The sequence below is a fragment of the Pholis gunnellus genome, assembly GCF_910591455.1.
Source record: "Pholis gunnellus genome assembly, chromosome: 15".
In the NCBI taxonomy this organism is placed as follows: Eukaryota; Metazoa; Chordata; class Actinopteri; order Perciformes; family Pholidae; genus Pholis; species Pholis gunnellus.
Genome location: NC_136542.1, coordinates 11,561,525 through 11,576,248, shown reverse-complemented (window position 1 = coordinate 11,576,248; position 14,724 = coordinate 11,561,525). Strand labels below are relative to the sequence as shown.

General features: G+C 43.0%; 1 protein-coding gene across 2 annotated transcripts in view; it reads right to left on the bottom strand.

The window, feature by feature from the left end:
• The window catches only part of evla (Enah/Vasp-like a), a 32,363-nt gene extending 17,706 nt beyond the window's left edge, over positions 1-14,657 (bottom strand). The window contains exon 1 of one of the 2 annotated variants that reach the window (XM_079174977.1): positions 14,300-14,657. In XM_079174977.1, coding sequence (XP_079031103.1) covers positions 14,300-14,304 — 5 coding nt within the window. In that variant the 5' untranslated portion in view covers positions 14,305-14,657. Of the gene's footprint in view, positions 1-10,295; positions 10,535-14,299 lie in introns of those variants that run through there. The other variant, XM_079174976.1, reaches the window with a different exon arrangement.
• Positions 14,658-14,724: the final 67 nt, after the last annotated feature.

Genomic DNA, 14,724 nt, shown 5'->3' with positions numbered 1-14,724 from the left:
AATCCTATTCACACACACACACACACACACACACACACACACACACACACACACACACACACACACACACACACACACACACACACACACACACACACACACACACACACACACACACACACACACACACACACACACACAAAGTGTCCCGGCTGTGTGTTTTCAGTCCATTTAAAGACATCACACATGCTGGAAGAAATGATGCCTGTATACATGATGGGTTGAGTGTGCATAGGTTTCATGTCTCTGTGAGATTCGTCTGCTTCATGGTTAGCTCATTGGATGTATCTGGTGAAGTGTTTCCTTGGCATATGTGGCGTTCTCTCTGGGTAGCACCCGGGGGCAGAGCTTCTGTTATCATGGCAATTAGCTTTTTGTCGCCGGGGTAATTGTGTCACCCTGCTGGTTCACAGTGGAAGGCACCCGAACAGACCCGAACAAATGCCGAGTCATTCAACACGGCCTTTGCACGGCCGGCTCATGACAGCGTTTTTCGATTGGTTGGGCCGTGACGAAAACGAAATGTTAAAAACGCGACCAAAGGCTTCCAAAGCTGTAGAGAAGTGTTTAACTGTCGATACAGAAGTGGTGCAGTAGTAAGTCCTTGAATTTGACTTGACGAGTGCAGTTAGATTAATTTAGCTCTCGTGTGGTCATGCAGCAGCTCCACTCAAACGGATCAACTACTTTTCTAAAGATGAAAGAATGATTTAATAAACCGCACATTGCATTTCTGTATCTCTATAAATAGTATTTTGTGGGGCATTTCATCGCTTTCTGTGACAGTAGCGAGATGAGAGGAAACGACAGTTGGAAAAGACGTAAAACTAAGGTCCTGAGTGGAATCAACCTGGGGACGTTTATGGTCTGTAACTTAAACCCGTGGGCCACAAGGATGCCTCGCCATTTCTGTCCAGTTAGTTGATAATTTTCTCTATTAATAAATAAATAACCGCTTCCTGTTGTAGCCACAGCAGCAGAGAACAAAACAAACAAAATAGTTATTGTTGGGTTTTGTATTACTTGCAATAACTCATTTTCAATAAGTAATGCTTTGATGAGTTCACAGTAAATAAACTCACAGTGTTGGAGAAGCTGCATGTTCCTAACACAGCTGATACTAAATACAATAGACGTCCAGCTAAACCAGGCCAATCTAAGAGTTTAATTTTCAGGAAACAGAAAAGAAGCTTTCCTGAGTTCCTTTGGCATTAAATCAGAGTAGGAACATTTTAAAATCCTCCCAAAACCAAACCTTTTTGCTTTCAATAATATACCTTTAGAGGCATCATCTGCATATACATCATGTTCAATATCAGGGGAATCAGGGAGTCCTGGCACACACCATGCAACCGGCCTTATTCCTCCTCTTTCATGTCTCAACTCAACTAGCTAATAGGGGAAACAATTGATGGCTAAAATAATGAGAGGAGAATAGATAGTTTGATAGATGCAAAAAAGAAATCTAATTCATTTCTCAACTGTCCCATCAGATGTACATACAAAGCAAACCATTTATCCTGATTATTTACTGCAACTTAGAGGTGCAGCAGTCAATCTGCACAGCTGGTGACAACCTCACATAACCAATTGATCAATTAATTTCATGTTAATTAAGTCGCTTAAAAAAAGCTGAGAGAGACGAAAGCATCCGGAGAGGCTTCCTGTGCAGCAGGAGTGATAATTACACAGTTTTATGCATCCCTGGTCGGCACTGTAGATAATAGAGACATGCAGTCAGTGTCAGGGAGGGCTTATAACTCAATCTAAGGTTTGCTAAACAAACAACGTCATCCTCAGGTAGAGGGTGTTAATCTCAGCAGAGCAATATGCTGCCATGTCTATAATATTTCTGTCTGTGTTGGAGAGACTCCAAACTGTATTATAAGCATGTTCCAAGTTATCCATCCAGTTTGGGTTTATCCTGGACCCAAGAGGAGACGATAACAGGCCCAATAACCTTTCAGTCCACCGTTAAATGTAAAGCACAAACAGCTTGAACTCATAGCCTCTTCTTGCAAAGTGTGAGGCCTCTATAAAGTCCTGCCACTCTTTTATTTTACAGGATTGGAAATACATAATTATACACCCACACACAGTATATGATGGTACCCATACTGTACATACACTGATATTTTTAGTGAAGGGCAACAGAAACGGACACAAACACATTTGTCTTTCATACTTGTAAACCTCACTGACAAAACCTTAATCTTAAAACCAAATCTGTGTCTCAATTTGCATTTTTTCGTACTTTCCCACTGACAAGTATGGAAAAAAATGTAGTGCACTGCAAGTACCCGGAAAGGATGGTGTACTCATAACGGTCAAAAAGTTGGAAGTGTGGGACACTGGACACCATCAATGGTCAACATCTTGGCTACGCAGTGGAGAGGTAGGGGCCACCGATCTTGTGAAAATGGTGGCTAGCAAGCCAGCTAACAAGCAGCACATAAAAATAAAAACAACTCATTTTTATTCGGGTCTAATTAAACTGTCAAGTGAGTGAACAAGCCGGCAGATATTCTGGCAGGCGACAATCGTGGTCAATTATTGGCGATAATGCAATTTGCCATTGAAACGAAAAAGCGGTGAAATGTTGCAATTGTCATTTTTTGGTAAGTAAACAACAGTGTGTTCGTTTTGAGAACACTCTCCAGTCGAAAATGTACATTCTATGCAAGTGTGTCTTAAAAATGAAATAGTCTTCTGACCAGTCCGAATGTCCTCACAACAACCACACACACACACAACTTGATTGATTACTGTGTATGGATTTGGTTAGTTGTCTGTTATCATTGTGTCACCATGAGGATTATAGCCTCCTGGGCATTTTAGGGGACAGCAAAGCCGCCGCCTGTGTATAGTATGGATGGGGGGGGTATACGTTTACAGTATGGCTGGCTGTGTGTGTTTAGGTGGGTGCTGGGGTCCAGCTGAAGGAGGAAAGAGGTCTGTCTGACTACTAGGATTAGAGCCTGGCAGGCAGATCATTACCTCACTGCAGTCTTAAATCTAAATTAACCAGGACTTAACTCTCGTACAAGACCTCTAATCTGCTCCATGGGGAAAGTACTGTTAACAGGCACACGGAGGGAACGAAGCCTGCGGGAACTAAAAACAGCACAAGCAAACTTTATTGCTGAGAAACAGTGTGAAGCTTGTTCATTTGTAAGTGAGCAAACTAAGCGCAGTTAGCTTGTTTAGAAGTAACAGCGAGAAACGTGATAGAGGACAGACTGCAAGGATTGCAGTTTAATTGCTGCTTTGGATGTAACACTTGCTGCTGAACTAAAGTATATGGAACACTGCAATTAAAACTAAAGATGAGACACTCACAGTCATTTAGGGTTATTAATATTAAGTCCTGTTCAGTTATATTGTCTTTTGGTATTTTATTATTTTGTTGGTCGATCCACCCCTTTGGTCCAGATTGAAATATTTCATGAACTATGCAATGATATTTGGTACAAACATTGATATCCCCCCTCAGGATGAATTGTCTCTGGTATCCGTATCATTTTCTCCAGTGCCATCATCTGCTAAAAAAATCCCCACAGCCCCGGCTGTACTTTGCTAAATAGCAGATAATAGCAAACTTATATGCTAAAGATGTGGTGAACCTGGAAACCCTTATACCTGCTAATCATCAGCATGTTACCATTGTCATTGTGAGAATGTTGTGATTCTCATTTAACTCTCAGTAACAAAGCAACTAAGCAACTAAGCAAAAAAGGCAAATTATTTATACTACCTTTTTCAAGGCAATGCAACAACTATAGTAAAGTCCCCTTGAAAAACAAAATCCCTACTTGCATGCTGAAAACAGCATCATTTCACACTGCAGGTTTTCAGTTTGACACCGCAACAAAGACCTATTTTTCTTTCATACAAAGCCAGGTTCTACATTGTATTCCTACTGTAAGTATGGCTATGTATGAGATGTTCTATGTGGGGTATTAATACTGAACAGTGAAGGAATGTCCTTCCACAATAGTGAGGATTCAGAGACTTTAAAATGAAGCTTTCCTTTCTCCATCTCCTCCACTAATGCATCACAGTTACACGAACAACACGACTATTATATACTGGCACAGCAGTTCAGATTCTCATAATCTATGCAACATCATCCAAGCTGCAACATCCTTGATCCATCATGTCCAGATTGTGATAACTGTACTGAGCCATACTGTGTTTATCTAACCCCTGACCCAATGATACACAGCTACTGTGTAGTACTGCAGAGCTACAACTAAGCCCCAAAATGGGGGAGAGAGAGAGAAAGAGAGAGAGAGAGACAAAGAGAGAGACACAGAGAGAGAGAGACAGCAGAGTAATGGCATTAATGTGCTTATGTTCTTAGCTAAATGTCCCAGATGTGTGCAAAAAGCTCAATCTTATGCCATGATGTATCCGTTTGCAGTGCTGCCACATTTAATTCACACACAACAAAGCAGTAGAAAACACGTGACCTATATTCTGCATCTTCTTGACTGTGTGATTGAAATGTGTTACAATATGTTTGAGAAATACATGTTAGTGACTGATTACAGGCGGACTGAACAAACCATGAAAGAATGGTCAGCCACATACATGCATGTTAACTCATTACACTGAGTATTTAGTTGCTGTAATACTATACGTAGAGTGCATTTACGTAATAGTGTCATTCTGTAAATCCATATTTCTATTACTGCCACTGTGGATTAGGGGATAAAGATAACAACCTGTATCACAGAGTGTGCAGTTTTTCTTCTTCTTAAATATCAATTGAAAAGAGGTTTATAGATAAATGTCTAATGTTTTTGTCTAATCCAGTGAATTACATATGTGACAAATCTGAAAACCTCTTGAGAAAACATCTAAAAGGTATATCAGTGAAATTCAATGGATATATCCTCTTAAAAACGGAGATTTTGGGCTGTATAAATAAAGTTGTAGGGATGCATGATATAAATCTATATCTAATCTAATCCAGATTGTGCATCCCCTTTCTGAAATCTACAAAAAATTCAATGTCGAGTCATAAAGTGTGATTTATTTTGTTTTCTTTGTTATTGTCTTTGACCATCGCAGCAGTCAGTGAAGCAGGCTAAAGTCACGGTGCTGCTACCATCAGGTATAAGGTTCTAGTGTCCCACAAATTCAGGTCAGTTTTAAGTAGTATAGCTGCACATACTGTACACATAAAACCTCATTGCCCTTATTTTTAAACCCCCCCATCGTCTCCCTCATGATAACAAGACAGAGCTGTTTGATCCCACACTTCTCATTTGGGACAGCAGCAGCGACCAAACCTCCCTTCCTCCCTCTCCATCTCTCCCTCATATCATCAATCCTGCCAGCAGAGAAAGAGAAGGGCACTGGCCCGAAAGACTGCCATTTTAGCCAGAAGCCATGCTGTCTTCAATACTTGTGTGAATTAAACATGTATGGAGTGCTTAGAGCACTGCTATTCAGAGATGCCTCTATGTGAGGCTGCCGAGTGTTTAGAATAAAGAAGCTGCTCGGTGTTCACAAAGTGGGCTGCATCTCTGGCTTTGACTGAAAAGATGTGATCGGGCGGGAGATAAAAAAAAAAGAAAAAGAGGATCATCAAACCTGATCAGAGTCACAACTTCTGACACTTTACTCTTATACACACTAACAAAGAACTGTTCTGTTTGCAGTTTTGTGCCAAATAAAATGTATCCATGCACACAATAACTAATCCAAAATAACCTAAATTCTCTAAACGACAGTTTGTTGCAGCCAGATTAAGATTACAGATTAGTATTTTGGCTCTGATTAAACAGGGAAAGATTTGCCCATCTGTGTTGCTGGAATATCGCAACACTTTCTTTGCAGACAATGATCGAACCTCGTTACCCAAAATACCAGACAAGTGTATGTATTCTGAATCACAACTCTCTCCATTTCATTCACCACCAAATGTTTCCATCTCCCTCTTCTTTTTGTTTACTTGCTGCCTTTGACATTTAACTTCCATCACTCATCCCTGACATATACTGAAGGTAGAAATGACCACACACGCACACAAGTGTCGGTACAAACCTGACGGCGATGTGGCTGTAAAACAACCCTGAGTCACTGACACTCTGAGGGAGGCAGTAACGAAGCACTTGGAGCCGCTGTATGTCCATTTTGGTAAACAGGAAAACAACAACAGCAGCGGTTTGTCTATGACAAGAACTCCCTCTTGTGCTGCGCCGTTATCTTACAAAACTAGAACTCATTAAAAGCAGTTTAATCCTCCTGCTGAGAGCCTGACACATAAATGACAAACAGGAGTGACGGCTGCACAGATAAAACAAAAACATCCACGTAAAAAATGGAGATCAAAAACGTCCCTCAGATCTGAATTCTTGTACTGCTGCATTCGCTATGATGATCCATCCAGCAACAAAGAGAGGACTGAGGGACAGACTGGCAGAGATGAAGTCACTGACCAGCCTGTTGTCTGAAAGATGACCGTGTGTGTGTGTGTGTGTGTGTGAGATTGAACCTCTGTGCTATTGTCATTGTGTTAACCCAAGGGAGATTACCTCATATCCGTCTCTCAACCAGCTTTTACCCCCCTCCACACACACACACACACACACACACACACACACACACTAATGTTTAGTGAGTGTGTGGAGGGGTGTTGTTGGGGTTTGCTACTGTCCCCCCCCCCCCCCCCCCCCCCCCCCTCCCCCCTCCTCTCAACTAGAGCCTGCTGTTGCCTTAGCCGCCAAGTATTAAGCACAGCCGGTATGACCAACCAGCGGTCCATACTGTGGCCAGCTCCTATCGATTGGGATGCCCTTTACCTCAGAGGACACATGTGGTGGGTGAATTTGTACAACACAGATTAACTGGAAGAGGTGTTCCTGCATTAACATCCACTGAGTAATTGACTTACTCCAACACTCAATCAAAACTTGACGCACGGGATTTTGGAAGTCATCCGATTTATCGTTGGCTGGAGGGACTTTGTGAAATATCTATTGGATGGATGCAATTATGCCATGACATGCATCTATGTATTGATGTACCCTGACTGTTCCTCTAGCGCCACCATGAGGTTAAAAAACCTTAACCCCCTACCATATCAGGTCAACATCAGAATATTAGCATTGTCTTTGTGAGCATGTTGGCATCATGATGTTATCATTAAGCACAAAGCACCGGTGCTTCTCAGGACAGTCTAACAGAGCAGCTGGTGTTTCTGTAAACTTTTTTATTGATATAGATATTAGCTAAACATTCACTATCGGTTGGGCTGTGATCAAAACAGCACATGGAGTACTGGAATCAGAGTTGTCTCTTAAAACTAGTAGTGATGTTTCAACCAACAGGTCTTCCTCGGTCAAAACATGATCAGATACAATGAATAGGATTAAAATATGCAATAAATACACCCATTAAAAGCAACACACAGAGTCAAGAGACACACACACAGACTCCCAGGACTGACAGTACTCCAGTGTGAGGATGACAGAACATTACTCTTTGAACTTTGACCTCTCTGGTTCACTGTCCTCCACTCCAACAGCTGCCCTTATATGCCGCGGTGACAGCAAACAACACAGCGCAAGATGCTGCAGCGCAAGATGCCACTTGTGATTGGTTAAATGAGGGTCACAGACAACAGTGATTGGAGAGTCAGTCAACAGGGATTTTGTTTTTTCGGGGCTCACCGTTACGCCTGTGGCAAGCAGCATTACCGTTGGCTCTCCTGTGGCTCGGCGTGCCCGGCCGGACTGCAGGACATTTCTGTGTCGCAGGCCGGGCAAATGTTAACAAGCTCGATCTGTGACAGACGAGTCTCTGTCGGGCCCTGAGGAGTGGACACTGTCTGCTCACTAACATATACAAAATGATAACATGCAATGCTAAACTGCTGCAGGGCAAGTGATCACACTGAGCATCAAACATGTGAATATGTGGATGTTTCTCCATGACCATTATAGCTTTGTGGTTAAGAAAAATATATATATATTTTTTTTTTCACAGTTTACGGGTAAAGTTTGGTCCCGTGTAGAAATATAATGAATATATCCGTGGGTCCTAACAACAAAATTAAATACAAAGCCAGAAAAAATGAAAATTCAAAAGATCTGAACTTTGTCCAGATAGAGTCTTAAAAGACAAAACCTCTCTAAGACCTCTGTTGTTTTCACAGACAGTTGAACTACTCCACACGTTGAGAAATGCACCCCAATCCCAATGGAAGCTGATGAAATAAACATACACACGACTGCAACAGCTCTGTATGTCAAAAATATGTCTCAGTGATCAAATTCAAGTCATTACAGAAAACATTTCCCTCCAAAAACATCCTTCGGAAAAACAACAAAAGCTTCATAGTGACACAGACGTGTTTTAAGACAAAGAGTAGATATAGCCTATATATCTATTCTTTATATTGCCCTTCAATTGTGTTATGTATTCACTATTAAAGGGAGCTGACTGGCTTTGTTCATATATTAATATCTGTCATACAGAAAATTGAATTCCTGGTGTGATTACATCACCTTAAATCCTCAATATTGCTAATGTTGACATTATGCTGTGTATTGCGTTACTATAAAGTGACGGCGAAAGAGTGAAAAAACAAAACTGCACACTTTTATCAGCTCAAATTGTTAGGCTCTGAGAACAGAAATCTCGTGAAGAAAGGTGTTTTCACGATTGCGTTCCTAAAATAGTTAACCAAAAATTAAAGGGGTTGATAAAAAAATATATATCAGTAATGTGGATATGATGGCTCATCAAGAAGAGGGATTTATTGTTCATTACAGAGACCCAGTACAGTCAATGCATCTCGCCCCCATATTGGTTTTTATATCAATATACAGTATCCATATATCGAATGAGACTTAAGGATTCTTTGACAAATGGTTGACTAGGAATCATTGTCTTAACATAAGGAGATCATTTGGCGGTTTCATATCCACAGTCAGCAGCAGTAAAGCCTCCCAGAGGGAAATCAGCATGTTGACCCCTTTAACGACATCCCTTATTCATTACATATCTCTGCTGATACCAATTGTCCCTTCGGCTAATTCTCATGAACATACAGTACAATATGGATAGCAACCCCCACTTCTTCGCACACCCCTCCCCCAACTCTGCTTCCCACTCCACCTTCCTCAGCGCTCTCCAGTCCCGTCACTAATCCTGATCCTTAAAGGGAAACACAGCTTCACAGGATGCACAGACGGATACACCAGCGGCACAAAATGACAGAAGGAATACAAGACTTTCCACATATTCCATAGGTTTCTGTGATTTCCATATCAGTGTAGAATCTCCTGCAGATTTACTGACACGTTTTGCTGGATTTGTCAGCTGAAATGCCCGGAGGATGAGATGGACCTGAACAACAATAACTGACAACTAAATGGGAAGAAATCATGACGATGGGTTGGTTTAGATGAAGAGTTGAGCAGAGTTGGTTTTTCAGAAACCTGCAAGTGGCAACTTTGAGGTCATGCTTTGTAATGTGCCAGTATGAGCAGTGCCTGGTGAATGATGAACATACTGTGAGAGAGAGAGGTTTTCCCTCTCTGTACTGTACTTTACAGTAGATTACTAGAGTGCAAGCGGTCAAGCGTAAACCTCTGACGTTATCTCCTATGTCCCACTCGGCTTCACAACTGTATTTGAGCTCCAACAAATCACCACATCCCGCTGTAATCTGCCAAGGCCATATTATACAGGGACCTTTCTATCCTCGTATCATCTGGTTTTTGATAGTCCCACTCAAGCAGCCATTCAGAGATTAGCGCTCCCGTTCTTCCTGTCTTTCTTTCTCACACATGCAGCGAGTCAAATGGGATCCGTCCTGTGAGCCACAGAGAGCAGCTGAGCGGACACACCGACAGACAGAGAGAGAAACTCGTTCCTTCTTCCCAGGAAAAGACGGAACCAATGAAAGATTGCTAAAGGGTAACCAATCAGGCGTCTCTGCAAACAGCTGGCTCCAGAGAAAACACAGACAGAGGGGTGGAAAGAAGGAGACAGACGAGTAGAGTTTTTCCTCTCCCATTTTCCTCGCTTGCTCTCCAACTTAAACGAGTTGAGTTGTTATATAAAACAGAGCAGGAACGATGTTCAGAATGCGACAGAAAGGAATACAGGTTTTCTCGCAAACAATCCTACAAATGCCATTTGAAGAAGCGAACTGATTCTCTGGCTTGAAAGATGAGCCAGGCTTTAAACAGAAGCACTAGAGAGAGAAGAAGCAACACACCCCAAAGCAACACACCCCAAAGTCATTTTGATGAAGAGGAGTCACGTTGCCTTACCCAAAATCGTCCAGGGAATACATGTTGCTGAAGAAGACAGCCCAGTCTTCAGGCAAAAGGATGAAAGGAGGTATAAATGGGGAGATTATGGAGGAGAGGGGGAAGTGTCAGCCTGAGAGGAGAGAGCGGTTCACATGCTGTCCGACGCTGAAGCAAACTCAACCCTTCCCCGTCTTCACATCCTCTGAAAACGCTCCATAAAAATCCACTTCGCCAACAGAGCAGACATAAGACTGAGACACGGAGAGAGTGGGAGGGAAGGAGTGAGCGAGAGAGATGAGGAGTGTTGCAACAGAGTAAGGGAATGTAAGAGCGAGAGAGAGAGAGAGACGACCATGTGACCAGAGCAGACCAGTCACATCTCTCCGCTCAGAGGATTGTGGAGTGCTGTCTTTCAACCTCCAAGGAATCTTTTCCACTGGATGAAAATTACATGTTAGCCTATATAGGAAACAGGAGTGCTTTCCCAATCCGCCCTTCTATAGCGTGTAACATTCAGCTTTAAATAGAATCTAAAGTGACAGAATTGTAAAAGGTGCATATGAGCTATAACCTCTAATCCCCGTCTAACTATAGAGTGGGGAAACACACAGCAACACACTACTTCAGTCTACATAAATGGACGCAACTTTCCAGCTCAAAATGAAGTGCACTGCAGGAGTAGACGTAATGATAACTTTTATATTCAAGCAACAACGGATTTAATTCATCTAGTGTAACATTGGCAGTTTCCTTGTGGTTTTATCAGAATTTATCCTCAACCCGGTGGTCCATCTGGCTGAAGCAAACTTAGATTAAGCCTCTTTGCCACAGCGAGCTGAGGTGTAGGAAACAAACAAAGACCAATGTAGTACACTAAAAGATTAGGGGGCTTAATGGGGTTTAGAAAATGGTAAGAAACATGCAACAGACCCTGGAAGGTCAGTAAAATACAAGAAAATCTTATTTTTTCACAAACACGGCTTGTATGAAGTAGGGTCCAGGTACATGCATCAAAAATGTGTAGCTGGTAACGCTGCAGAAGCTCATGCACGTCTTGGTGGTGTAAAATGGTGTAAACGTGTACGGGGGAAGTAAAACTAGTGAGCTGAATCAGAACCACAGAACGTACAATACAATGTTAAAATATTGATGAACTGCAGCTAAACCTAGCTTAGCTGTAAATGTTTTCAGTGTGGTGGGGTCATCTGAAACTGCCTGTTTCACCTCCATCAAGCCAAAGGACACATGATGCTGATGCACATCATCAAACAGCATTTGCAGAAAAAGGACCATTAAAGTATGATGCATGGGTTTAATGGTTCATGGTGTAAACATGATAAGTGCAGAGCTGACAATGAAAAGAGAGCGTCAGAGAGATTTGTATTTACTTTGCAGAAAATCTGTATCTGTTCAGGTGATTAAACACTGCTGACATTGTTTACATATTGTTTGATCAGATAATGTCAGATTGAAGGTTAAAAGGTGTAGCATTTCAGTGGATCTATTGGCAGATATTGAATAAAATATGTTATATAAATATGTTTTATTTAGTGTAAAATAACCTGAAAATAAGAATTGTTTTTGTTGCCTTAGAACCCGTTTATATCTACATACGGCTCCTCTTAACAAAGCCGGCTGCCAGGTTTCTACAGTAGCCCAGAAGGGACAAATCGAGCACTGGCTCTAAATAGGGCCAGACTTCGGCCACCGTAGCTTTCCTACATGCTTGGCACACAGGAGAGGTTTCAGTTTCACCGCTAGTTGCTGCCAAATCCTTCACACTAGACCTTTACGTTTTTGCCAGTTTTAGACTATTTAATTCAGGCAAAGTTGTGTTTATACTTTGGCTTTGTTTGTTAAGAAGCCAGATTCGTGCAGACTCTTACAGAAAGACATATTTTGTTCTGAAATTCAGGTATCATATCAGGACAAAGATTTGTGAACAGTTCCCAGACCAGTGCAATTCTGATTTAGTTACTTCAGAAGTCTTTTTCATTCACCCCTTACCTGCTCTCCCTGACAGGCTGTTTCAATGAAACCCTGGAGAATGTGAGTGTAGTGGCAGTACGTGGTGACGCCGGCTCACGTGGAGCTGCTCTCTGATCAGTTCGGAGGGCAGCAGCAGCAGCCTGCAGTAAGATGCATAACTCAGCGTTTTCCCTTCCAGTCGCTGCACTCGCTCATTATACCTTTCCTGGGATGAATCACCACAACAAGCAGCTTCAGAAAACATCCCGCATTAATAGTACAGGACGGACGCCGCGCTTTTTGCCCTCTTTCCCAGTTTCTCTCACAACCCACTCTACCTCTCTCACACACACACACACACACACAACCAACCAAATGACAGCAGCCAGTCTGAAAAGGAGAACAGTCAGGAAGCATCGCATAATAAAACCACTACTGTTACTAGACTAAAAATAACTATGCCACACTCACATATTTGTGCATGCACACACACACACACACACACGCATACATAACCCTTACATAAATACAGCAATGGAAGCAGTGACGCTGAACAAATGATCTCATTGAATTAGATCTTCTTCTTCTTTCCTCTGCAAAAAGAAGAGCCAGGTCACCCTGTTGTTGCTTTGTGGAGATTTAAGACTTCCCTTTTGGGCTTGAATCAAAGAGCAGATCTGCCTCTGGCAACACACACACACAGGATGGGACGCAAGCAGCACAGCTTTGCCTAAAAGAGGAAACAGCGTGTTCATCCAACTGGACTGGAAGATATGAATCTTACATGTTTACAGTCTGAGAGCAAAACAGTTCAGCTGCTGGCTTTTGAGTTGTTATGGGAAGGGGTTAGTTACTTCAAACTAGATATCCAGATGTGAGAGCCCCCATGGCTTTCTCTTTTTACCGTTATTCCCTTTCTCTCTCCTTTTCCTCTTTGAAGCTAGTAGCACCACATCTACACACCCAGACAGTCTCTCTCACACACACACACACACACACACACACACACACACACACACACACACACACACACACACACACACACACACACACACACACACACACACACACACACACACATGCAGACAAACACCGGTAGCTACAGTAAAAAGGAAAGAGTGCACAGTGTCTGAGGAGACCCTTCAGAATAAATCTAAAGCCACACAACAGAATGGTGCAGGCTGCAGCTATGGAGACACTGAGGAATCTAACTAAAGGCAGCAGGGGGAAATATAAAAAGGACTCTTTCATAAATAGAACAAAATAGACAGACTGCTGCTGGAGAACATTGTTGCCCTCAGCCTGCATACCAACATAAGCAGGGAAAGGCTCAAAATAACACCGACAGGCTTGGATATACAATGGGGATTTACACAGCAGATACATAGGCTGGGTATGGATCCGTCATAGAGTAAGTAGGCTTATGTAGGTGTCTGTGAGGAAGGGGGGGGGGGGGGGGGAGGGTCTGATAACCTGCCTGGCAACCACCAGAATAAACACCCTCCTCCTCCAGCGATGGATATATGCACCCTCACTCATCCTATTTCCAGCCTCCTACAGCCGGTCACACACGGGCCGGTGCATCAGTCACATTCAACCGTTTTATTTCAACCAGGTGCACCGGAGGGACACACGATGCTGTCGTTCCCATGACAACATTAGCCTGGCTCAAATCCTGCACTCACTGGGCGGGTCCGGTGGTGAAAACAGAGGTAAACAGAGGGGTAAACAGAGGGGTAACAGAGGGGTAACCAGCCCAATTCATATGCATTGACCGCCTTGTGCACCGGGAGTGTACAGCGAATGGTAAAGGACGCCGCCTCTATGGAGCTGAGGCCCGGTGGGTGGGCCCCTGGATGCTCACAATACTGTCTCTACAAGGAGACAATAAGACAATACAATGTCTAAGACGCTGCAGCTCCTCGCCACATTATTAGCCGTTGAATATTCTTGCAAGATAAATGTATAAATGCAGTCGTGGGCTGGAGGCTTAGTGTCGGTGCGCATCTGTCATGACGCGTCAAACAGAGCGCATGGTGCTGGCCGCCGCTTACCTCATTCTCTCGTCTTTTATTCACCCGGAGATGATGGCACTGACGAGGCCGACTAAAAGAACCAACAGTCCGCTTTATTGTTCTGTAAACACAGCCAGGAGAGGCTTGAAATCAGCACCACCTGCTTCCACTTTGTGTCCCTTTATGCGCGTCTGTAACAATAATACAGGCTGATGATGAGCGGTGTTGCAGACACGCTAAGCGAGGACACGAGCGTTTTCTCCCATCCGCTTTGTGCTCCGTTGTCTCTGCTCTCCACGCGCGCCGCTGCGTATCCTTAAGTCCATGTTCAGCCGGGGCTCGTGCTCGGTAGAAGACGGTGAACGGTGGTCTTCAGCCGCCGCTTCCCTCACGCCATATCTTCTTCTCCATTCGGAGTGTGTTGGTGAGGTGGAGAGATTTTGGGGGAAATGCTAATGTTGTGT